The sequence below is a fragment of the Physella acuta genome, unplaced genomic scaffold (genome assembly GCF_028476545.2).
Source record: "Physella acuta isolate Inbredline_101_S28 unplaced genomic scaffold, ASM2847654v3 ptg000367l, whole genome shotgun sequence".
Lineage (NCBI taxonomy): Eukaryota > Metazoa > Mollusca > Gastropoda > Physidae > Physella > Physella acuta.
Genome location: NW_026731886.1, coordinates 461,393 through 486,720, shown reverse-complemented (window position 1 = coordinate 486,720; position 25,328 = coordinate 461,393). Strand labels below are relative to the sequence as shown.

The following is a 25,328-nucleotide window of genomic DNA, read 5'->3' as shown; positions in this document are numbered from 1 at the left end:
AGGGCTACCTAGTGGAGAGAGGGTTACCTTGTGGAGAGAGGGTTACCTAGTGGAATGAGGGCTACCTTGTGGAGTGAGGGCTACCTTGTGGAGTGAGGGCTACCCATTAGTTTCAACATTGTTGGGGGTGACAAGTTCTGACGATGAGAGGACTAAACTAGAATGGCTGTAACATCAGTAGTCCAATCATTGACTACCCACAATCTCCCAGCCTGGCTGTAACATCAGTAGTCCAATCATTGACTACCCACATGTATCATCAGTAGTCCAATCATTGACTACCCACAATCTCCCAGCCTGGCTGTAACATCAGTAGTCCAATCATTTTCTTCCCACCATGGCTGTAACATCAGTAGTCCAATCATTGACTACCCACAATCTCCCAGCCTGGCTGTATCATCAGTAGTCCAATCATTTTCTTCCCACCCTAACAGTAGTCCAATTGTATTCTTGCATGGTACAAATTTAGCCTAGCCTATCATTTACTACCCACTCTAACAGTACAAATATAGCCTAGCCTATCATTTACTACCCACTCTAACAGTACAAATATAGCCACCCTCCCACCAAGATCGCCCCCCCCCCTATTCTGAATGTAAGGAAGTACTGGTGGTTTGATGACATTGTTCTCTCCCCTTGCCAGCCCTCATGTGACAGCTTAAAACTGATTAGGCTACCATTAGATTACCACGATGCTCTTTAATGGGATTATGTGGTGCATCTCACTAAATATGGCCTGGTGCCCCTCAAACGTTTGACTGTGTACATATTGGGATTATGTGGTGCATCTCACTAAATATGGCCTGGTGCACCTCAAACGTTTGATGGGATTATGTGGTGCATCTCACTAAATATGGCCTGGTGCACCTCAAACGCTCGACTGTGTACATATTGGGCATATGACTCGCCATAAAAATATGTTTCAATTGATAACCTGGAGTTGGTTGAAAGTTCAAGAACTCGCTGGGTAACAGTTGGCTAATCCTGAGTGACGTGCATTGATCGTTGGGTGCAACCTTCTCAGTCATCTTCAACTCTTTGACTGTGGTAGTTTTATGGCGAGCGGTCCATGTCGTTTTTACACAAGCTTAAAGGTAAAGAGCTATTTAAAATATTTATATTTAATGTGTTTTTTTTATTGTTCATTCTGATCAAAATTTCCAGATCAAGAGATGAAGTTTTAATCAGAGGTTAAAACACATCTTTCTGCCGCGTCGTTTTGAGAGTTGAACTCTGACCAACAGAGTGATAGAAACTGAAACTAACGATTTGATCGCCCCAAAATGGCGTCACCAATTAGCAAAAGGAGTGACCCGAATGTAGAGTGGTGGGGAGGATGTGGTTCAGGATGTGTGACTTGACTCACACTTGAGATTTTTAGGAATAAAAAACCTATCTACAACAAGAATGTAAACAAAACTACCTTTTTAAAAAAAAAAAACCCTATATAATAATTGGCTCATTTTGTGTGTCACGTCTGTGATTCAAAAATATTTCAAGCAGTGGCGGAACTAGAAATAAAAGTCAAGTAGGACCCACTACTTGACCAGTCATAGGACCCACTACATGACCAGCCATATTGACCAGCCTTAGGACCCACTACATGACCAGCCATAGGACCCACTACATGACCAGCCATAGGACCAACTACATGACCAGTCATAGGACCCACTACATGACCAGCCATAGGACCCACTACATGACCAGCCATAGGACCCACTAAATGACCAGCCATAGGACCCACTACACGACCAGCCATAGGACCCACTACATGACCAGCCATAGGACCCACTAAATGACCAGCCATAGGACCCACTACATGACCAACCATAGGACCCACTAAATGACCAGCCATAGGACCCACTACACGACCAGCCATAGAACCCACTACCCGGCCAGCCATATTGACCAGACGATTGGCTTTGAACCTGAGTTGTCTTTTTTTTTAGCGCAAAAAAATATCCTTTCGTTCGGTCACAAAAAATTAAAAATTGTTATGGATAACATAAGGACATTGCGCTTAAATCGTCACTAGACTTTTTATTAACTTGTTTTCCTTTACGAAACAGCGTGTGTTTATAGTTACTGTAGAACATCACTACTGTAGTAGATCTGTTTGTTTTTTTACAAGAAAATTATTTTTTAACTATAAAGAAATTGATTATGGTCGGTTGTGGGCCCCCAAACGGCCTGCCCCCCCCCCTGCATTGCGGGGTCTGGCGGCACTGTAGTTCCGCCCCTGCTCCAGACTTTTGGTTTAGCAACGTATACTCATCAATGCGACCACACCATCCCTTTAACCTTAAGTAGAGGATTTATGTTTTAAAATTTAATTATGTTTTCTTTTGTTTTTCCACACAGGATGCCAGTTTAAGACGTCCATACATCAAATAGGGGTCAAAGTTCATAGTCCTATTAGGAACAATGTTTTATATCTTCATACAAACAACTTTTTTTCTAAGTCAAGCACTCATTTCATTTGGTTACCCCAGCCAACATAAAGGTAGGTTTTGTTTAGCTGTCTACTTGGAAACTGATACATCATTCTATCAATACTTTAACCAATCAAGTGATGGTTATATAACTAGCATGGCTATTTAAAAAGTAATTTGCTTTGTAGGGCCCTATTAGTAAAGGAATGGTAATTTTGGTCACACGATAAATACCAGCATTTAGATTAATTGTCATGTTAAATGACAGAAGCATATAGTAGCATTTAGATTTATTGTCATACTAAATGACAGAAGCATATAGTAGCATTTAGATTAATTGTCACGTTAAATGACAGAAGCATATAGTAGCATTTATATTTATTGTCATACTAAATGACAGAAGCATATAGTAGCATTTAGATTTATTGTCATATTAAATATCTGAAGCATATAGTAGCATTTAGATTTGTCATGTTAAATGACAGAAGCATATAATAGCATTTAGATTTATTGTCATGTTAAATGACTGAAGCATATAGTAGCATTTAGATTTATTGTCATATTAAATATCTGAAGCATATAATAGCATTTAGATTTATTGTCATGTTAAATGACAGAAGCATATAGTAGCATTTAGATTTATTGTCATGTTAAATGACAGAAGCATAAAATGACAGAAGCATAAAATGACAGAAGCATAAAATGACAGAAGCATAAAATGACAGAAGCATAAAATGACAGAAGCATAAAATGACAGAAGCATAAAATGACTGAAGCATAAAATGACTGAAGCATGCACTTGTTGTTGTTGATAGGACGAGATCTCCCAGCACTGTCTGGCAGTAACTACAAGTTTGTGGGAGAGGAAGTAGAGTTGACCTGTGTACTCAATCAAAAGGCTTTGGACAACAATTTTACTGCTGGTGACATCTTTTTTATGCACTATAACATTACAGTAAGGAAATAATTACACTGCTGCTAATGAATATTTAAACACTTGTCTATACAATTGCCATAATAAAAGCTTTCAATGTTTGCTACCTCTAACTTTTCTATTGAATATTGTAGAGAAATAATTGGTTATCAGTGTTCAAGATGCTTCAAGCGCTCCCTTCCTCACACAAAACTATTTGAGATCAGTTAAAAACTACGTTGATGAATTTCTTCAGGCCTACAGCCAGCGCCAGTGTATTCCTCCAAGCTTTGTCCATATAGTCAACACAACAACATCAACTCTCAGACTTCCTAATGTCACTCTAGCTAATGCTGGAGAATATTCGTGTTATGTTGATACCCTGCCTTGTGGAGCTGGAAGACAATTGGAGATGATTGCTTCTACTGATGTTCAGGTTCAGTGTAAGTCTTTCAGTCAAGTTACATTCATCTTGTTTTTTATCACACTTGATAGGCAGTCAATTTAAATTGACAAGTTTTTCTAACCACACTAGATAGGAAACAACCTTATATTGACACTCTATAGTAACATAAATGTACCCTTTTGAACCTGAAGGGCAGATGAAGTAGAGATCACCTGTTTCAGTGACCTTAGCATGTGATAGATACTGACACCCCTCTTATAACACTTGTGTATTGACAAGTTTCATGCTCCATATGATATATACACCCCCCATTATAACACTTGTATATTGACAAGTTTCATGCTCCATATGATAGATGCCCCCCTTGTATATTGACAAGTTTCATGCTCCATATGATAGATACCCCCCTGTATATTGACAAGTTTCATGCTCCATATGATAGATGCCCCCCCCCCTGTATATTGACAAGTTTGATGCTCCATATGATAGATGCCCCCCCCCCCTGTATATTGACAAGTTTCATGCTCCATATGATAGATGCCCCCCCCCTATATATTGACAAGTTTCATGCTCCATATGATAGATGGCTCCCCCCCCCCTGTATATTGACAAGTTTGATGCTCCATATGATAGATGCCCCCCCCCCTGTATATTGACAAGTTTCATGCTCCATATGATAGATGCCCCCCCCCCCCTGTATATTGACAAGTTTCATGCTCCATATGATAGATGGCCCTCAGAACGTGACCAACATGAGATGTGTTGTGTATGAGATGGAAACATGCTCCATATGATAGATGCCCCCCCCCCTGTATATTGACAAGTTTCATGCTCCATATGATAGATGCCCCCCCCCCTGTATATTGACAAGTTTCATGCTCCATATGATAGATGCCCCCCCCCTATATATTGACAAGTTTCATGCTCCATATGATAGATGGCTCCCCCCCCCCTGTATATTGACAAGTTTCATGCTCCATATGATAGATGCCCCCCCCCCCCCCTGTATATTGACAAGTTTCATGCTCCATATGATAGATGGCCCTCATAACGTGACCAACATGAGATGTGTTGTGTATGAGATGGAAACATGCTCCATATGATAGATGCCCCCCCCTGTATATTGACAAGTTTCATGCTCCATATGATAGATGGCCCCCCCCCACTTATATATTGACAAGTTTCATGCTCCATATGATAGATGCCCCCCCCCACTTATATATTGACAAGTTTCATGCTCCATATGATAGATGCCCCCCCCCCACTTATATATTGACAAGTTTCATGCTCCATATGATAGATGCCCCCCCCCCCTGTATATTGACAAGTTTCATGCTCCATATGATAGATGCCCCCCCCCCCCTGTATATTGACAAGTTTCATGCTCCATATGATAGATGCCCCCCCCCCCGCTTATATATTGACAAGTTTCATGCTCCATATGATAGATGCCCCCCCCCTGTATATTGACAAGTTTCATGCTCCATATGATAGATGCCCCCCCCCCCCCCTGTATATTGACAAGTTTCATGCTCCATATGATAGATGCCCCCCCCCCTGTATATTGACAAGTTTCATGCTCCATATGATAGATGCCCCCCCCCACTTATATATTGACAAGTTTCATGCTCCATATGATAGATGGCCCTCAGAACGTGACCAACATGAGATGTGTTGTGTATGAGATGGAAACAATGACTTGCACCTGGCAACATCCTGTCAGCTACAACATGGAAGACACAACTGTGTCTGTCTACTTTAACTCAGATAAGAACTTGTAAGTTTTCACATAGCCTCAAGCTAAATGTCTGCTACAACTCTCACTGATCTCATCAGAGCAGCTAGCTACCCATCCTTTGAATTTTCAATTTACCCCATATATATATATATATATATATATATATATATATATATATATATATATATATATATATATATATATATATATATATATATATATATATATATCCTACACTAGCTTCATACTCGTGCTCCACCACGGTGAATCTTTTTTAAATGTACTTGGGAACAGAACAAAACTAAACACAATTGAAAGCTCGAAAGCAAACACAACGCAAACACAAACTTAGACGCTAACGCTATCGCAACGCGCAAACACAAACTCAAAAGAAAACTCAAACGCAAACACAATGCAAACACAAATGCAAACAAAAAAACACAACGCAAAGACAAACGCAAAGAGGACAGCCATTGTGATGAAAAAAAAACGCCTCTCACATGCCTGGCGCTGAGGTAGGCGCCGATACGTAAACCAAGAAGTGAGATATAGATCTACTTTCGATGAGATATTAAAAATATGATATTAAGGGTACATAACATAACAGCTTTTAACTCACAGTTTCAGTAATGTGTTTGTTTTTGTTGTGTTTGTTTTTGTTTGTGTTGTGGAACTTGTTTTCAATTGTATTTAATTAATCTCCGAAAAAAGCATTACCAAACTTAACATGGTCGTTTGTTTCATAAAGCTATTTGATAAAGCGTTTACGTTTGTGTTTTCTTTTGATTTGTTTGTGTTAGTGATTTGTTTGTGATTTGCGTTGTGTTTTCGTTTTGTTTGAGATTGCGTTTGTTTGCATTTGTTTTCTTTTGTGTTTGTATTTGTGTTTCCGATTGTGTTCTGTGTTTACGTTTACGTTTGCGTGTTGCGTTGTGTTTGTGTTTCCTTTTGTGTTTGAGTTGTGTTTGCGATTTTGTTTGAGTTTGTGTTGGGTTTGGGTTTTCTTTTGTGTTTGTATTTTTCTTATGTTTGTGATTGCGTATTGCGTTTACATTGGGTTTGCGTTTGTGTTTTTGTTTGTGTTTGTTTTTGTTGTTTTGTTTTCTGTTTGTACATTTTCCAAAGATTCAGCGTGGCGAAGCACGGGTATGCAGCTGGTTTAATCCTAATGATGTTAATCTGGTCCTACTGAAGTTAATCTTATCCTACTGTTAATCTTGTCTTACAGATGCTAATCTAATCTTACTGACATTTAGATGTATCTAATAAAACTGATTTAAATCAAGTGTTACTAAACTTAATCGAATCCCACTGTTAATCTGGTCCTACTTAAGTTAATCTAATCCTACTTAAGTTAATCTAATCCTACTGAAGTTAATCTAATCCTACTAATGTTAATCTAATCCTACTAATGTTAATCTGGTCCTACTGATGTTAATCTAATCCTACTGATGTTAATCTAATCCTACTAATGCTAATCTAATCCTACTAATATTAATCTGGTCTTACTTAAGTTAATCTAATCCTACTAATGTTAATCTAATCCTACTGATGTTAATCTAATCCTACTGATGTTAATCTAATCCCACTGATGTTAATCTAGTGACCAGCTTCAAGCATGTCCAGACCTCAGCTTTGAAAGGTGTGTTTGGACTTCTGACAACTTCAGTCCAGTGCCTTACCGTATCCAGATAAATATTACAAACACGGTTAGACACGAATCAGCTGTTCAGATTTTTGAACGTGATCCCAATCAACTTTGTGAGCACAATTCTAGAATATTGTTTCATTTGGCTTTGATGCTTTCTTTTTGTATCTTTAATTGTCTTTGTAACGAGAAAGAAAGCCTATTTCACCACAACAAAATAGAATTAACAAACACGCCTTGTGTCACAGTAAAGCTGGCACGTGCTGAAGGTTTGACCCTCAGTCCAACTTCATCTCAAGACTGCTACACCTTGACCTGGACAAGTAAATCTTTCTATAATTCAACGTGTAGAATACAGCACACATCTAAAGGACACACAGACATAAAGGTATTTTTGAATTGTAAAATGCATATCTAAAAGACACACATAGACATAAAGATGTTTTTAAAAACTTCTGCGAAAATTGAGTGAAAAAAATTGTTTTGTACTTTACAATCACCAGGAAAATGTGGAGGCCAAAAGATTTGAATTGTGCGGTCTGAAACCTTATACCAGCCATAGTTTCTCTGTGAGTTGTACCCCTAGTGGACTTCATTCTGGTTTCCCAAGTGATCCAGCACTTTATGAATATACAACACCAGAGAAAGGTAAAGAGTTATCTACTCTTCGAAATTTGTACTGTACCTGTACTGTACTGTATAGACTGTACAATAATGCAAAGTGTCCAATATAGACTGTACAATGATGTATAATGTCCAATATAGACTGTACAATGATGTATAATGTCCAATATAGACTGTACAATGATGTATAATGTCCAATATAGACTGTACAATGATGTATAATGTCCAATATAGACTGTACAATGATGTATAATGTCCAATATAGACTGTACAATGATGTATAATGTCCAATATAGACTGTACAATGATGTATAATGTCCAATATAGACTGTACACACAGACACACGGAACCTCAACACACACACTGCGACAGTCATTATTGTCAAGCTATATATGTGGTTTCTTATATACATGGAGTTACTCCACATGGCACGCCCACAATAACACACACCTACAGTGCCACACGCCTAGTGCTACACAGTTTCACACAGTGCCACACGCCTACAGTGCCATACACCTACAGTGCCACACGCCCACAGTGCCACACGCCTACAGTGCCATACACCTACAGTGCCACACGCCTACAATGCCACACGCCTACAGTGCCACACACCTACAGTGCCACACGCCTACAATGCCACACGCCTACAGTGCCACACACCTACAGTGCCACACGCCTACAATGCCACACACCTAAAGTGCCTTCTGACCCAGATACATCTCTCCTTGTTCATTCCCTGTGAAAACAGACACAATCCCTGTAAAAACAGACAAAATCCCTGTGAAAACAGACAAAACTCCTGTGAAAACAGACAAAATTCCTGTGAAAACAGACAAAATCCCTGTGAAAACAGACAAAATTCCTGCTCTACTGGCCTGTATATCCGTGATGCTGACAGTTTGACTTTAAATTTGTTTGAAATATTTAGAACCGAGTTTAGGTCCAGAAATAACAAATGGCAGTTACAGTATGACTATGTGCAACAATGGCAGAAAAAGTGTAACACTTTATTGGAAGGTAAAATGAGCATTTATTTCTTCGTGCTTACAACTTTTTGTTCATTCACATTTAGTAAACGTTTTAAATTATATAAACACCTTTTTTTTCAAAATGTTTTCTGCTTCTTTTGAGACTTTTCACATTATTGATAAAGTTCTATTTTGTTTTTCTATCAGATTGAAATGTCTGCTTTAATTTACTTTCAGCAAGTTCCTGAGTTTGCCAGAAACGGAGTGATAAAAAACTATACTATTGATACTGGAGATATGACAGAAGAAGTCGATGCAGGAAAATTTGAAGCCACAGTTGAAACAGATTGTAATACTTCAGTCATCCAACTTTTTGCTGTTAATGGAGCAGGAATGTCTACAACTCCTTCAGTACTGCAAATCTCTAATTTAACTGGTCAGTTTATCATAAACATAGCTGTGGTCTTTAGGGCTGAACTCAAAACTTATAAAATAGCAGAATATGTCCGTTGTTTTTTTTTTCTTTTAATAGAACAAAATGTACGTAAACATAGACAAATAAGAAGTTAAAAATTAACTTCAGAAAAATGCGTTTCTTTTTTTTTTCATTCTTCTTGAAATTTTACTGATGTCTATCAAACTAAAGTAAAAATTGAACTGTGATAAATTTGTGCACCTAAAGTACCCGCATACAAATCTGATGCAACAATTACAGTTTTTAGTGCCACTAGATGTTGAGGGAATGTTTCTGTGTTTTAAATTTTTTAGTGCCACTAGATGAGAAAACTTTTTCTGTGTTTTAAATTTTTTAGTGCCACCAAATGTTGAGAAAACTTTTTCTGTGTTATAAACTTTTTAGTGCCACCAAATGTTGAGAAAACTTTTTCTGTATTCCGAAACGATGCGAACAAGACATTTCAAGCTGTGTGGGAGTCCAAGAAGGACAATTCTACCTACACTATATTTTGGTGTTTTAGAACTAGCACTTCAGCTAGTTGCCAGGTAAATATTATCCAGAACAGCTAAAAGTACGTTACAAGTTTGGTGCATAAGAACAGATTTAGTAGGGTGTCGCCTAAGATTTTAAACTTCATTATTGTTCAAGAATTAAAAACTACATTTATTTACCTTTAATTTGATACTAATTTAGTTTATCAAATTAATCGCTAGCCTAGAAAATGATTTGTGAAAAAACGCGTTTGTTTTTAAATGGCTACGATGATATGATTAGTTTTCAAGGAGTGTTGTTGTGACGCGATTGGCCATTCACTGCCGTTTAGCAGAAATGTGTCGTCTGCTTGCTTTCATCCCATTCAAATACACAACTGATATTTGTATTTGCTTCAACAGAGTGAAATGTTTTGGTCTCTAGTTCCTGCATCCCTGTCAGATGTGGAGATTCCAGAGCCAAATCTCAGCCCCTTGATTCGTGTGGGCATTTCAGTTTTTGATGGAAGACAAGCTTCTGGAATTTTCTGGGCTGAATGTTCATACATACAAAATCCAAGTAAGTTTTTTACATCTGACTATCACTCAAATAAACCCCACTTGAGAAAACCTAATACAATTAAATTTAAAAGCTGCAAATGACATTCTGCCTCCCCACACATTTGTTCTATTATTATGAGTGGCTAGACTAGGTTTTGTTTTAAAAAATATATCACTGATTAACACAACAAACACTACAATACCAAGCTAAACCACAGTACAGATTTGTGGGTTAATGATACCCCACACGTCACGTGATGTGTACCTTCTGTTATCCAAGACACAGTACCTGCCCCAGTAAACCTGGTTGCCGACCCCCCTCCCCACCACCAAGTGATGTGTACCTTCTGTTACCCCCAGACACAGTACCTGCCCCAGTAAACCTGACTGCTACCCCCCCCCCTCCCACCCCTCCCCACCACCAAGTGATGTGTACCTTCTGTTACCCCCAGACACAGTACCTGCCCCAGTAAACCTGACTGCCACCCCCTCCCCACCACCAAGTGATGTGTACCTTCTGTTACCCCCAGATACAGTACCTGCCCCAGTAAACCTGGTTGCCATCCCCCCTCCCACCACCAAGTGATGTGTACCTTCTGTTACCCCCAGACACAGTACCTGCCCCAGTAAACCTGACTGCCACCCCCTCCCCACCACCAAGTGATGTGTACCTTCTGTTACCCCCAGATACAGTACCTGCCCCAGTAAACCTGGTTGCCATCCCCCCTCCCACCACCAAGTGATGTCTACCTTCTGTTACCCCCAGATACAGTACCTGCCCCAGTAAACCTGACTGCCACCCCCTCCCCACCACCAAGTGATGTGTACCTTCTGTTACCCCCAGATACAGTACCTGCCCCAGTAAACCTGGTTGCCATCCCCAAAGAGAGCTCAGCCCTTTTATACTGGAACCCTGCTGGTTGTGAAGAAAACGCTGTCAAAGTGACCAAATATCTAGTCAAGTACAGGAAAGATGGTGGAAGTGAGTTTTCTTTAATAGCAAGTTCAAATAGTTTGTGATTTTATTCTATGAGTTAACTCAATAAGCACTTATATCTATTACTGAGGTGTGTTATAGAAAATTGTTACACTTAATGACCCTTGTTATAACATGTGCTTAAATGGTTGGTGTCAGCATGGAATGGTACTTTATATATAAAAAAAACAAATAGAAATATTTACAGCACACAGACTGTACCATATTTTCTAATCTCTAGAGGCCAATGACTACATCACACAGACTGTACCATATTTTCTAATCTCTAGATGCCAATGACTACAGCACACTGTACCATATTTTCTAATCTCTAGAGGCCAATGACTACAGCACACAGACTGTACCATATTTTCTAATCTCTAGAGGCTAATGACTACAGCACACAGACTGTACCATATTTTCTAATCTCTAGAGGCTAATGACTACAGCACACAGACTGTACCATATTTTCTAATCTCTAGAGGCCAATGACTACAGCACACAGACTGTACCATATTTTCTAATCTCTAGAGGCTAATGACTACAGCACACAGACTGTACCATATTTTCTAATCTCTAGAGGCTAATGACTACAGCACACAGACTGTACCATATTTTCTAATCTCTAGAGGCCAATGACTACAGCACACAGACTGTACCATATTTTCTAATCTCTAGAGGCTAATGACTACAGCACACAGACTGTACCATATTTTCTAATCTCTAGAGGCCAATGACTACAGCACACAGACTGTACCATATTTTCTAATCTCTAGAGGCCAATAACTACAGCACACAGACTGTACCAGGAAACAGGAACAAGTTTGAGCTGTCTGACCTAGAGACAGACATAAATTACACCATCAAGGTACAGAGTGTATCCAACAGCAAGCCTGGAGAGGAGGCTGTTACATCGGTCAAAATCAGCTCACCAGGTTTGTTTATGTGATCAATTACTTGTCAGACCCACAAAATAACCACACCCACATATGGTCACATCTGTTGTATTGCTTAAAGACCACACCCATTGTTTAAAGACCACACCCATTGTTTAAAGACCACACCCATTGTTTAAAGATCACACCCATTGTTTAAAGACCACACCCATTGTTTAAAGATCACACCCATTGTTTAAAGATCACACCCATTGTTTAAAGATCACGCCCATTGTTTAAAGATCACACCCATTGTTTAAAGATCACACCCATTGTTTAAAGATCACACCCATTGTTTAAAGATCACGCCCATTGTTTAAAGATCACACCCATTGTTTAAAGATCACACCCATTGTTTAAAGATCACACCCATTGTTTAAAGATCACACCCATTGTTTAAAGACCACACCTATTGTTACACGCCAACTATTTTATCACTGTATTCACTATTCAAAGACCAGCCAGTTAACATGGTACAGACAAATGACACAATCAAAGCAAGAATTTTTGAAAATTCAACTGTTGTGCCCCAACTACTCGACACCCCCCCCCCCCCCCCCCCACCTTCCGGTAATGGGACGCCTGATTGATTAATTAAACCTGTGGATTGGTTCTGTACCTACTTTTTTAATTCTAATTATTGTATCCTGTGGATTGGTTCTGTACGTACTGTTTTAATCCTAATTCTTGTATTCTCTTTTAAAATAAATTGGTAATAACATCCTTTTTCCCTAGCCAGTGCATTGGTGATAATCATGAAAGTTGGTGGCACTTTGTCAGCCTCAGTAGCCATTGTTCTTCTGTTACTGCCGTTACTTAAGTAAGTAGACAAGTAAGTTTGAGCCAATGACAGTTTGAACTGTGTGGATGTGTATGAAAGAAATGGACAAAACACCAGACGTTTCATGTTTTACACACCTAAACACCTAACTCACTCCCTGAATGTTGAATACAATCTAATTTATACCTCATGGCAACTCATAGATTCATATATCATTAGTTTCTTATTTATACCTTATGGCAACTCATAGATTCATGTATAAATTACAGTTAAAATGTTTTTAAAAACTCTGCTTGTATTTATAGGAATTTTTTTAGATCAAGACGAAAGTTCAAAACACTGTCCTTCAGTATGCCACAGGTAAGCAAACATGAACACCACAGGTAAGCAAACCTGAACACCACATGTAAGCAAACCTGAACACCACAGGTAAGCAAACATGAACACCACAGGTAAGCAAACCTGAACACCACAGGTAAGCAAACATGAACATCACAGGTAAGCAAACCTGAACACCACAGGTAAGCAAACATGAACACCACAGGTAAGCAAACCTGAACACCACAGGTAAGCAAACCTGAACACCACAGGTAAGCAAACCTGAACACCACAGGTAAGCAAACATGAACACCACAGGTCAGCAAACATGAACACCACAGGTAAGAAAGTGTGAACACCATCCGTTCAGCATACCCCCCCCCCAACCCTTTACCTGTGGTAGAAATAAACAGCATCACCACCCCGTGTCTGTGTCAGCAACAAGCACCAACAGCCCTGCTAGCTGTTCAAACATTTATTCACAGTTGTGCCTAATTAGTTTTCTTTTTCTTTATGTCAAGCATGGACTATCAATCTTGATTAACTTTCAATATTAATTAACTATTAACTTAATTAATTATCAGTTCTAATTAACTATTCACCTTAATTAGCTATCCAGCTAAACACTGGCAGGGAGATTATAATGAGAGGACCAGGAATGAGCACGTCTTATGAAAACTATTTGCATATTTCTGTGCTCTAGATGACCTTGGCATTAGTGGAACAGTATTCCCACATAAGGTCATTCACAAGACTACCTTGACCTCACCTGATTAATCACGTGACTGTAATATAGTGAGACTTGTGAAGTCAAGGGAACTCACTCTTCTTGTATTAGTATTATATTTATACTGTTATCTTGAGTGATGTCCCTTACATGTATATAAATAATTGTCTCTCGTCACTTCCGCCCTCTCTCTTTACCATCATGTAGTTGGAGGCCAATAAACGTTTATATACAACCACATGCTTCTATCGTCAATCCATTACATCTGGCGACGACGATAAATAATCCACTAGAAAGAGCACCTACTTATTCAAAAAGATGTTTGCTAGAGCATATTGGCTAAGTATTTCTAGAATAATGGCGCTGTATGGCCAAATAAAAGAATTTGATTCGAATGATGAAACCATTCATGATTATCTAGATAGGTTAAGCTTTTACCTTGAAGCTAACGACGTGACGATAGAAGCCAAAAAGAGAGCTGTTTTGTTAACAGTCATAGGGCCTCAACAATTTAGGCTATTAAAGGACTTATGCGCACCAGCTAGTCCAGATACCAAGAGCTTTAACGAGCTGAGCAAATTGCTAACAGACCACCATGCGCCTACCCCATCAAAGTTTCTGTGTAGAGCTAGATTTGACGGTAGGACTCGTCAACCAAACGAGTCAATATCAGAATATGTTGCTGCTTTACGTCATCTAAGTGAATTTTGTGAATTCGGCGATACGCTGTCTGACAGACTATGTGAAAAGTTTGTGACAGGTGTAAACAGCCCTGATGTTCAAAGAAAGTTGCTGCTCGAGTCAGATCTAACATTGGAAAAAGCAATGCAACTTCATTCCAGCAGTCATCCGAGGCGGCGAAATCTCTAACACCTTCAGAGATCCATGCAGTAAACAGCAGGTTAGTCAACAAACACCAACCCCATCAGAGCATTTCAACTTATGCTAAACAGCCTGCACGTTCAAATCCTAGATCTAAATCTAGTAATAATTATCAAAAATGTCATCGATGCAAAGGTCCCCATGCATCTCATCGATGCAAGTTCAAGTCAGCTACTTGTTATAAGTGCAGTAAGCAAGGTCACATTGCCAAGGCCTGCTTTGCAAAGTCTTCGTCTGTTGCTAAATCTAGCCAGTCAAGACAGTACCGCAACCAAAGGCAGCACTATGTTAACTCTCACCAAGACTACCTAACCCAACCAATGAACCACTCTACCTGTGAAAATGCTCAAACTGATTCGCAGCCGGATTTCAACCTGTTCTCTGTGAAATCAATAAGTCATGCTCCCATCAATGTACTAGTTAATATCAACGGTAAGAGCATCAGCTTCCAACTTGACACTGGAGCATCTCTAACAGTCATCACAAAGAAAGACTTTGACGCTGTCACAGGAGGATCAGTGCCTCTACAACCATGTCACAAGTGTCTAACAACATACACTGGTGACAATGTTCCGGTAATAGGAGAGTGTATGGTTCATGTAAGTTATAATGGTCAAAGTGTTAAACTTCCTCTTCTTGTGGTTGAAGGAAATGGACCACCATTACTAGGTAGGAACTGGTTAAGTGATCTTAAGTTAAATTGGGAGAGTATATTTTCAGTGACCAATGCAAGAGAATCTAGTTTTACTACAATAGATAAAGTTATATCTGAAAATGAAAGTGTTTTTGGTAATTCTGGATTACTAAATGATAGAACAGTGCAGATAAGCATTAAAGACACAAATCCAAGATACTGCAAAGCTAGAGTTCCACCTTATGCAATGAGGAATAAAATTGAAAATGAGCTAAGTAGATTGGAATCTAATGGCATCATAAAGAAGGTAGACTATTCCGATTGGGCAACGCCCATTGTGCCAGTGTTAAAGAAGGATGGTTCTGTAAGAATTTGTGGAGACTATAAAGCTACACTGAATAAGCAAATAGAGCTAAATAGGTACCCTATTCCTAACATTGAGGAAATTTGGCAGGAGGAGACAAATTCACTGAATTAGACTTTAGTCATGCTTACACTCAACTAGAACTGCATCCAGATTCAAAAGTCTATACGACAATAAACACACATAAAGGACTCTACCAATATGAAAGACTATGTTTTGGTATATCATCCAGCCCTGGAATTTTCCAAGCTGTCATGGACAGTATTTTTAAGGATATTCCAAATGTTTGTGTTTACTTTGACAATGTGTACATAACTGGTAAGAATGACACTGAACATATTAAAACACTTGATAAAGTCTTGAAAATAGTTGGTGAAAAAGGTTTAAAGATAAACAAAGATAAATGTCAATTCATGCTGACAGAAATTAGTTTTCTTGGTTATATATTGAGCAAGCAAGGTATCAGACCTCAACCTGAGAAAACAAAAGCCATTAAAGAAGCACCCAAACCTGAAAATACCCAACAACTAAGAGCTTTTTTGGGCTTGATAAATTACTATGCAAAGTTCATAGGGAATCTGTCTGGTAAACTATCACCACTGTACAAGCTGCTGCAGAAAAATGCAACTTGGCACTGGTGTAAACAACAAGAAGCTGCTTTTAATACAGCAAAAGAAGCTTTGTCTTCTGACACCTTACTAACTCACTATGACCCAGGGAAAAGACTTATATTAACATGTGATGCTTCACCAGATGGTGTAGGAGCAGTCTTATCCCACCTAGATGAAAAGGGTGACAGACCCATTGCTTTTGCCAGTAGATCTTTGAACCAGGCTGAGAAAAATTATTCTCAGTTAGATAGGGAAGGCTTAGGCATCATTTTTGGTGTTAAGAAATTTCATAAGTTTCTGTTTGGTAGGAAGTTCACCATCTTTACAGATCATAAACCATTGCTAGGTTTATTTGGAGAAAACAAAACCCTACCTGAGCATGCCTCACCAAGAATTCAAAGATGGGCTATCACACTAACTGCATACAATTATGAATTGAAATACAAACCTGGATCTGAGAATAGTGCAGATAGTCTTAGTAGATTACCTTTAAAAAACCAAAGCCTTAGCTATGTACCAGAAGATGTATTTGTTCTCTTCACTATCATGGATAACTCCAATATAAATGTGAATGATATTAAAAGAGAAACACAAAAAGATGAGTGCTTAATAAAAGTATATGAGTACTGTAAAAATGGTTGGCCTGAAGAGTCAGTGAATGAGGACTTAAAGCCATATAAAATAAGAAAAACAGAGTTAAGTCTAAAAGATGGAGAAGATGCAGTCCATTATCAGTCAGAGTTGCCTAAACAAAGTATTTGTAACTTAATAAATGATTATGGTGATATGGCAATTTCAAATGCTTTAAGTAAGAAGGAATGTGATTATCAAACAACTTTGCTAACATCATTAGCACTTACAGAAACTAAAAGGGTAACATCAAAACAAAAGAAAAAAGATTTTTGCCATTTAATACACCCACTTCAAATACTGGATCACAGTTGCAAATTGATATGGTCCAGGATAGTACTTTTAAACAGTATTTTTGGTTACTAAAAAGCACCATCAGATTACCTGAGAAAATTGATCAATCAAAGAAATCTATGTCAGTCAAGGATCTGAATAACAGCATAATACTTCCAGATGCCAATTCAAAAATAGTTCCATTAAATCATGACAAAACATGCATTGAAAGAGAATTTGGAGTTAATGAGAATGTGTATCTAAGAAATTATGGGAGAAGGGAAAAATGGATACCAGGTCAAATTGTTCAATGTACAGGACCTGTGTCTTATAAAATAAAAACAAATGATGGACTTATTGTCCGTAGACATGCAGACCAGTTAAAAATAACTTGTGCAGATAATAAGTGTGAATCTGTCAATCCCACCAAATCTGAACAGTTCACACCAACTCAGTTTGTTCCACAACCAAGTTCTGTTGATATGAGTTAACCAAGTAGTCTGGAGTCAGAAAATGTAAATTCTGGAATTAATGATTTTGATCCTAGACCTCCTGAGATAGAGAATCCATATGGTCAGAATCTTGAGTCACCAAATCAAAAGCCACTGAGAAGGTCAAGCAGGACAATCAAAGTCCCAAATAAGTTAGACCTATGATTTTAAAGGTCAAAAGGACTTTGACATCATTGTTTTGTATTTTAATTATGTTGTAACATATTGTGCATTGTTTGTAAGGATGTAATCTACCATAGTGTTCATGTTACAATATAATTGGTGATTTTAGGATACTGCAAATTGTTCTATTGAGAGATGTGTTGTGTTTACTAAGGGTAAAGGGATGTAATATAGTGAGACTTGTGAAGTCAAGGGAACTCACTCTTCTTGTATTAGTATTATATTTATACTGTTATCTTGAGTGATGTCCCTTACATGTATATATATCTTTGTCTCTCGTCACTTCCGCCCTCTCTCGTTATCATCATGTAGTTGGAGGCCAATAAGCGTTTATATACAACCACATGCTTCTATCGTCAATCCATTACAGTGACAATAAGCAGAACGTGGAGAAGAAATCTTGTGGATGTGAGAGTAAAACAATGCGCAGTCGTAGCATCAGATCACCAACTGCTGGTTGCAACATTCACGACCAAGCTGAATTCATTCAATGACATAGCAGGCAGACCTCATCGCAGATTTAACACTCAATTCTTGAAGGGCAGAGAGAAGCAAGAATCCTTACACTGTGACTTCTGACTTTCATTAACGGATGACTCCGCTGCATATTGAACATCACGTGGCCTGAAAAATGACCAAAGTCGAACTGTATACAAAAACTGAGCAAGAACCTCTTGGTAAAATACAAAAGTGCAAATGGGGATGGACTGGACATACCTTGCGTAAACCAACTAGCAACATCACCAGACATGCACTTGATTGGAATCCCTAAGGAAAGAGGAAAGTAGGTAGGTAAAAAAAAACTTGGAAAAGGTCAACTGTAGAAGAAGCAGAACCAGCCGGAATGTCGAGGACCCAACTTGGAAGAATCGCCAAGAACCGAGAGCAATGGAGAGGTGTTGTAGCATCCCAATGCTCAACAATGGAGAGGTGTTGTAGCATCCCAATTCTCCATAATGGAGAGGTGTTGTAGCATCCCAATGCTCCACAATGGAGAGGTGTTGTAGCATCCCAATGCTCCACAATGGAGAGGTGTTGTAGCATCCCAATGCTCCACAATGGAGAGGTGTTGTAGCATCCCAATGCTCCACAATGGAGAGGTGTTGTAGCATCCCAATGCTCCATAAAAGATCCACAGGAATGATGATGATGAAGCTTTTTCATAAAAAAAATAATTAACAAAGTGTGGACTGAAAAATAAAAATCTTCTTTCTCTCCCATTTTTAGGGTCTCAATGATCTAGATGTGGAAGCTGGCCACCCTGTGGAGTCGTCCACCACATCCCACGACGCCAGCACGACTCAACTTACCCAACACACCGATGGTTCCCAGCTCAACCAAAACGACAAGCCAGGGACATCATCACCTACAAATGGATCCATTTTGTCAACACATTTCCATGGATGTATTCCATCCACTCCATTTCTTCCAACCGCTGAATGTATTCCATCCACTCCATTTCTTCCAACCGCTGTATTTATTCCGTCCGCTGAATCCTCCCCACTGCTGTCTGTTTTAGAGGATTCTTCAGCTGTTGGCACCGAGTCGTACATGAAAATGTGCACAAAACCAGATACTAGCCAGGAATTGGTTGGTCCACAAATATATGTAGACACTGTTCCTGCAGTTCTTGTAGTCACCAAACTCACTAATTAATGTCTATTAACTTTTAAAGAAATTAAATAGTTTATAAAACGCTAACTTGTATCTGTATTGAGGAAAAACCTTAAAACATTCAATTTTACTTTATTTTTGCTCATCGAAAAGAACAAAATTTGTAGCTGATAAGTTTTTAAAAGGTTTTATAAAAATGCCATCAGTTTCTAGTGTATTTGGTCGAGCGGGTAAGCACATGGTTTCTAACTCAAAAGTCCTGAGTTCGAAACTTAGGACAAAAGAGACTCGTTAGCTGGGGACAGCAACCTATCTAGGAAAGACAACTCCTAAAGCAAACAGTAGTGGAGCCCCTTAGACGATAGGATTACCACCCCTGGTCTCCTTTCGGCAGCTCCTGCGACACTGAGGGGGCCTGATGCATGGGCTGCTCATATCAAGCTGTTAGAGGGGGGCTGATGCATGGGCTGCTCATATCAAGCTGTGTGGAGAGAGGGGGCTTGATGCATGGGCAACATGTGGCTCTTCTCAACTTAGGGCCCAGGCAACATGTGGCTCTTCTTAACTTTGTGCTTGGATATCCAATGTGCGATCATTCAATGGTTTATAGACTATGAAGCCACACGTTGAAAGCAACATTTTTTAAGGACCTACTGTAAATTAATAGGAAAATTGTAACACATTGAAAATCTATGCTTTGAATTTCTTTTTTTAAAAAATATAAGTTCTTCTTCCTTATTGTTTTTCTCGGTGCACAAGCAACCAGGGTTACTAGCCTCAGTCCAATTTCTGACCGCAGCAAATATTCCTTGGTTCACGATAGGCAACACAAATTTGTGAAGACACAAAAATGAATCTCAACTATATTTTTCTATTTTATTGTGTATTTGTGTCAGTAGCGTACGCAGGGGGGGGGGGGGGGGGGGGGGGGGGAGCAGGGGAGCGGCCTCTCCCCCTCTGGCCATTTTCAGCAAAGTGGTGCCTTTTTGGAAACTTTTTAAACTCAAAGTTTAAGATATTTGTTAAAAAAATCTATGTAAATCACAAGATTTCTTTTCATGCAGCAATTAAGCATTATTGTACTAGTCTAGTAGTGTCTACTTTTACAACACGTATTAACAGCTGCATCAGTTTGCCATTCTAAAAATAACCATTACGATGCATTGCAATGTTTAAAAACCTCTACGGTAGTACCACTTTGCAAGAGGGGTGTTAAGTTTAAGGCAACTGTATAACGTATTTGCTTACGAATAATTGGATTAGAAAATGTTATACATAAAACTTCACTCATAATTACTTTATATAATTTATATATACAGTTTGAATCGTGTGATTAATTTAAAAAAAATTACAGTACAGAAACAAATACAACTGATGTGGCACCTCTATTTTTAAATTTACTTATGACTTATGAGCAAACTGCGTAGTGGTGGGGAAATTTTGACAAGGTCAACAACGTCATCACGATGAAGTAGTAGTATTCTTACAGTTTGGGCGATAGTGATTACGATTACAAAAATTATATGAAACAGTTACAACCCCCTCCCCCATGGACCCCTCTGTAAAAAAATATTGTCATAATACCACTGCTACTTATTTAAATCTATTCCTGTAATATATATTTGTGTAATATATATTTTTGTAATATATATGTATGTTTAGAACAGTCATCTAAAAACTGACGCTATGTTCACTCTGAGTTGGTTATCTCCCCCCCCCCCCCCACACACACACACCTCACCACCACAATTGTGTAGAGCGACATTAATGTCACACCTAGGTATACACTGGGTTGGATAATTGACCTAAAATGACCAGACAGTGGTGAATGAAGTTAAAGCCATCCCCCCAACCCACCCCGAACTGATCTGACTCAGATCTGTTAAGTACATTGTAGAAAAACGCGTAATGATGTACCATAGTACCATGCCGCCAGAAAATTAGCTTTTTAAACGAAAAACTTTGTGAATATTGTTTGTTTTTGCAATTACAAGTAAAAAGGTGAGTGATCAATAGACTGATCTAATCCATACCTATCACTATGTTAAAAACTATCATTAACGAACACAAAGAACCAGTAGTTAATTAAAATATGTGATCTGAACTAAAAGACCGATAATTAGTTAAATTATGTAGGATGTTATTCCGAACGTTATGCTATTCATATATAAAAGCGTGGTTTTATACCAACTCTGATTTAAATATTTTCATTATGCTGTAATACTTTAGCATTTATGATGACGATATATTAAATTCTGATTATAGACAAAAACATATTGTAAACACGAATAGTGTTAAACAATTTCATTATATTCTAAAGTAATTATTTATTTGTTTTGACATTTATAATTAAATGTGTAGATATATACATATTTATATTAAGAGAGTGATTATTTCCCCTATTTCACTTGTCTTAAATAATTTCCCAGGAATTATTATGTAAGAATTTTTTTTTACAAGAATTACAAAACAGATTGTGTTGCGTTCATTGTTTTTGGTTGTAGTGTATATATATATATATATATATATATATATATATATATATATATATATATATATTTGTTTAGATTGATACAATTTTTCTTTTTTCGGCCTAAATTATGTGTTTACTTTTAATTTATTTTACATCATAGCGAAGTAATGACATTCAGCTAGTAATGACATACAGCTAGTAATTATATATATATATATATATATATATATATATATATATATATATATATATATATATATATATATATATATATATATATATATATATATATATATATATATATACACGTATATAGAACGTGTTACAAATTCGGCGCCTTTTTTGCTCTTTTCGCTCCCTCTACAACGAAAACCTGGATACGCCTCTGGCGCTTACAGCTGGTTTGTGTATCTGTTTACATTGTTTATTTCACCTGACCATGTATTTAACTTTGTCATTCTTCATGTGCTCACTGCTGGGCAGGCTCAAAAATAAATATTTACTCACACACCATGCAATTCTTTATTCTTTCCAAAATATACGTTGAAAATCATGAATAAACCTGTCAGCCTAGCTTTTTGTTTTCAAATTTAAAAAAATATTCTAGACCTCCTCCACTTGTATTCTATATCAGTTCAGTTGGTTTATCGCTAGATAACAGTTTAGCTGGTAACAACTATTATACAGCAGGTCAGATGTTTATACTGCCAGTCCCCACAATGCAGGGGAGGGGGGGGGGGGGGCAAAAATCGTCATGTATTTAGTTGTTTTTAATTTATTAAAAACACGCTTTCGTCGGAAAAAAATTCTTTGAAAAAAAAATCAAAGATCGACATGATGTAAGGTGTTTCTTTGTTTTCACTTTCATAACTTTGAACACCACAAAATTTTTTATGGAGCTCATGCACATTGAGTTGTCACCCTTGAGATACAACTGAACGCCTTAAAATCGGCTTTGTGTAAAAAAAAAGTTGGAAGTTGACGTACAACAGCAATGGCGTCCCTTCCTCTAAGTTTCTTTCACAGCACAGCCCCCCCCCCCCCCACCTTAGCTTCACAAGTAGCAAGCAAGCAAGCCAATGAACAGTTTGTGAATGACCTAACCATAAATTCCGACAGTAAAGCAATGAATGTTTTAATTCCAAAATATTTTTTGTGTACTCTGATACTATTGATAGTGGTTGGTAAAAAAATAAAAAATCTACTAAAGCGGTGATTGCTCTATAGTAACTAACAAACGCTGCAGTCTATAGTAACTAACAAACGCTGCAGTCAATAGTAACTAACAAACGCTGCAGTCAATAGTAACTAACAAACGCTGCAGTCAATAGTAACTAACAAACGCTGCAGTTTATAGTAACTAACAAATGCTGTTGTATCGAAAAATTTAGAAAATCTACATGAGCTGTGTGGACAAAAAAGCTACATGTATCAACACAAAGGCCGCAGGTATCAACACAAAGGCCGCAGGTATCAACACAAAGGCCGCAGGTATCAACACAAAGGCCGCAGGTATCAACACAAAGGCCGCAGGTATCAACACAAAGGCCGCAGGTATCAACACAAAGGCCGCAGGTATTAACACAAAGGCCGCAGGTATCAACACAAAGGCCGCAGTAATCTACACAAAGGCCGCAGGTATCAACACAAAGGCCGCAGGTATCAACACAAAGGCCGCAGTAATCTACACAAAGGCCGCAGGTATCAACACAAAGGCCGCAGGTATCAACACAAAGGCCGCAGTAATCTACACAAAGGCCGCAGTAATCTACACAAAGGCCGCAGGTATCAACACAAAGGCCGCAGGTATCAACACAAAGGCCGCAGGTATCAACACAAAGGCCGCAGGTATCAACACAAAGGCCGCAGGTATCAACACAAAGGCCGCAGGTATCAACACAAAGGCCGCAGGTATCAACACAAAGGCCGCAGTAATCTACACAAAGGCCGCAGGTATCAACACAAAGGCCGCAGGTATTAACACAAAGGCCGCAGGTATTAACACAAAGGCCGCAGGTATCAACACAAAGGCCGCAGGTATCAACACAGAGGCCGCAGGTATCAACACAAAGGCCGCATGTATCAACACAAAGGCCGCAGGTATCAACACAAAGGCCGCAGGTATCAACACAAAGGCCGCAGGTATCAACACAAATGCTGGTTGCATCATAAAGATAACACAACAGCAAAATGTACAGAGGCTAAAAGAGTACAAGCCTAAGTTGGTTGTCTTCCCACCCATATAGGGCAAGCCACCATATTATATTAGCCTTAACATTCTTTAAACATTATCGCAACCTATTTATTGGAGTCCGATTTATAAATTCTTACTGAAATGTGGGATCAAACTGAAAACAGCATCTTCTTAAAGTTACCCAAAAAAGTGTGATAACCATCACGAGATATAAATATCGCCAAATAATAAGACAAACAACAAAGGTTTTAGATGAAAATTGAAGTTTTTAAAACGAAAGTTGACTACTGGTTTCCCTCCCCACCCCTACCCCTTCCCCCCGAAACTTCCAAAGTTTAACCCCCACTTATGATGAAGATAAATGACTCAGGAGCCACTAGTATAAGACACTTGAAGTTTTTTTTAATTAGCTCAGTATTGGTGGCTGTACATCTCAGTATTGGTGGCTGTACATCTCAGTATTGGTGGCTGTACATCTCAGTATTGGTGGCTGTACATCTCAGTATTGGTGGCTGTACATCTCAGTATTGGTGGCTGTTCATGTGGCTGTACATCTCTTGTGGCTGTACATCTCAGTATTGGTGGCTGTACATCTCAGTATTGGTGGCTGTACATCTCAGTATTGGTGGCTGTACATCTCAGTATTGGTGGCTGTACATCTCAGTATTGGTGGCTTTTCATCTCTGGTGGCTGTACATCTCAGTATTGGTGGCTGTACATCTCAGTATTGGTGGCTGTACATCTCAGTATTGGTGGCTGTACATCTCAGTATTGGTGGCTGTACGTATTGGTGGCTGTACATCTCAGTATTGGTGGCTGTACATCTCAGTATTGGTGGCTGTACATATTGGTGGCTGTACATCTCAGTATTGGTGGCTGTACATCTCAGTATTGGTGGCTGTACATCTCTTGTGGCTGTACATCTCTGGTGGCTGTACATCTCAGTATTGGTGGCTGTACATCTCTGGTGGCTGTACATCTCAGTATTGGTGGCTGTACATCTCAGTATTGGTGGCTGTACGTA

At 38.6% G+C, this 25,328-nt stretch overlaps 2 protein-coding genes across 3 annotated transcripts; both read left to right on the top strand.

The window, feature by feature from the left end:
• The first annotated feature begins 872 nt into the window (after positions 1–872).
• Positions 873–20,542, top strand: LOC131941638 (oncostatin-M-specific receptor subunit beta). 2 transcript variants are annotated; one of them, XM_059301012.1, is made up of 17 exons: positions 873–1,094; positions 2,362–2,503; positions 3,248–3,387; positions 3,602–3,788; positions 5,393–5,528; positions 7,093–7,250; positions 7,386–7,525; positions 7,641–7,785; positions 8,691–8,779; positions 8,968–9,166; positions 9,590–9,732; positions 10,081–10,237; positions 11,063–11,200; positions 11,971–12,129; positions 12,865–12,949; positions 13,216–13,270; positions 19,251–20,542. In XM_059301012.1, exons 2-17 carry the CDS (start codon positions 2,425–2,427, stop codon positions 19,677–19,679), a joined length of 2,439 nt encoding a protein of 812 aa, XP_059156995.1. In that variant the 5' UTR covers positions 873–1,094; positions 2,362–2,424; the 3' UTR covers positions 19,680–20,542. The 2 variants fall into 2 exon arrangements, 1 of the variants encoding a protein (XP_059156995.1); XR_009386665.1 differs by lacking the exon at positions 19,251–20,542 and having other exon boundaries at positions 12,869–12,949; positions 13,216–13,238.
• Positions 20,543–23,510: 2,968 nt separating this feature from the next.
• On the top strand, positions 23,511–24,356 carry LOC131941614 (uncharacterized). Its single transcript, XM_059300941.1, has one exon. The coding sequence runs from the start codon at positions 23,511–23,513 to the stop codon at positions 24,354–24,356; it is 846 nt and encodes a 281-aa protein (XP_059156924.1).
• Positions 24,357–25,328: the final 972 nt, after the last annotated feature.

Coding starts and splice junctions, on each gene's coding strand:
- LOC131941638 (XM_059301012.1), top strand. CDS start 2,425: ATGTTTTATATCTTCATACAAACAACTTTTTTTCTAAGTCAAGCACTC. Junction 12,950..13,215: donor CTGTTACTGCCGTTACTTAA/GTAAGTAGACAA, acceptor TTGTATTTATAG/GAATTTTTTTAGATCAAGAC. Junction 13,271..19,250: donor TGTCCTTCAGTATGCCACAG/GTAAGCAAACAT, acceptor TCCCATTTTTAG/GGTCTCAATGATCTAGATGT.
- LOC131941614 (XM_059300941.1), top strand. CDS start 23,511: ATGAGCTGTGTGGACAAAAAAGCTACATGTATCAACACAAAGGCCGCA.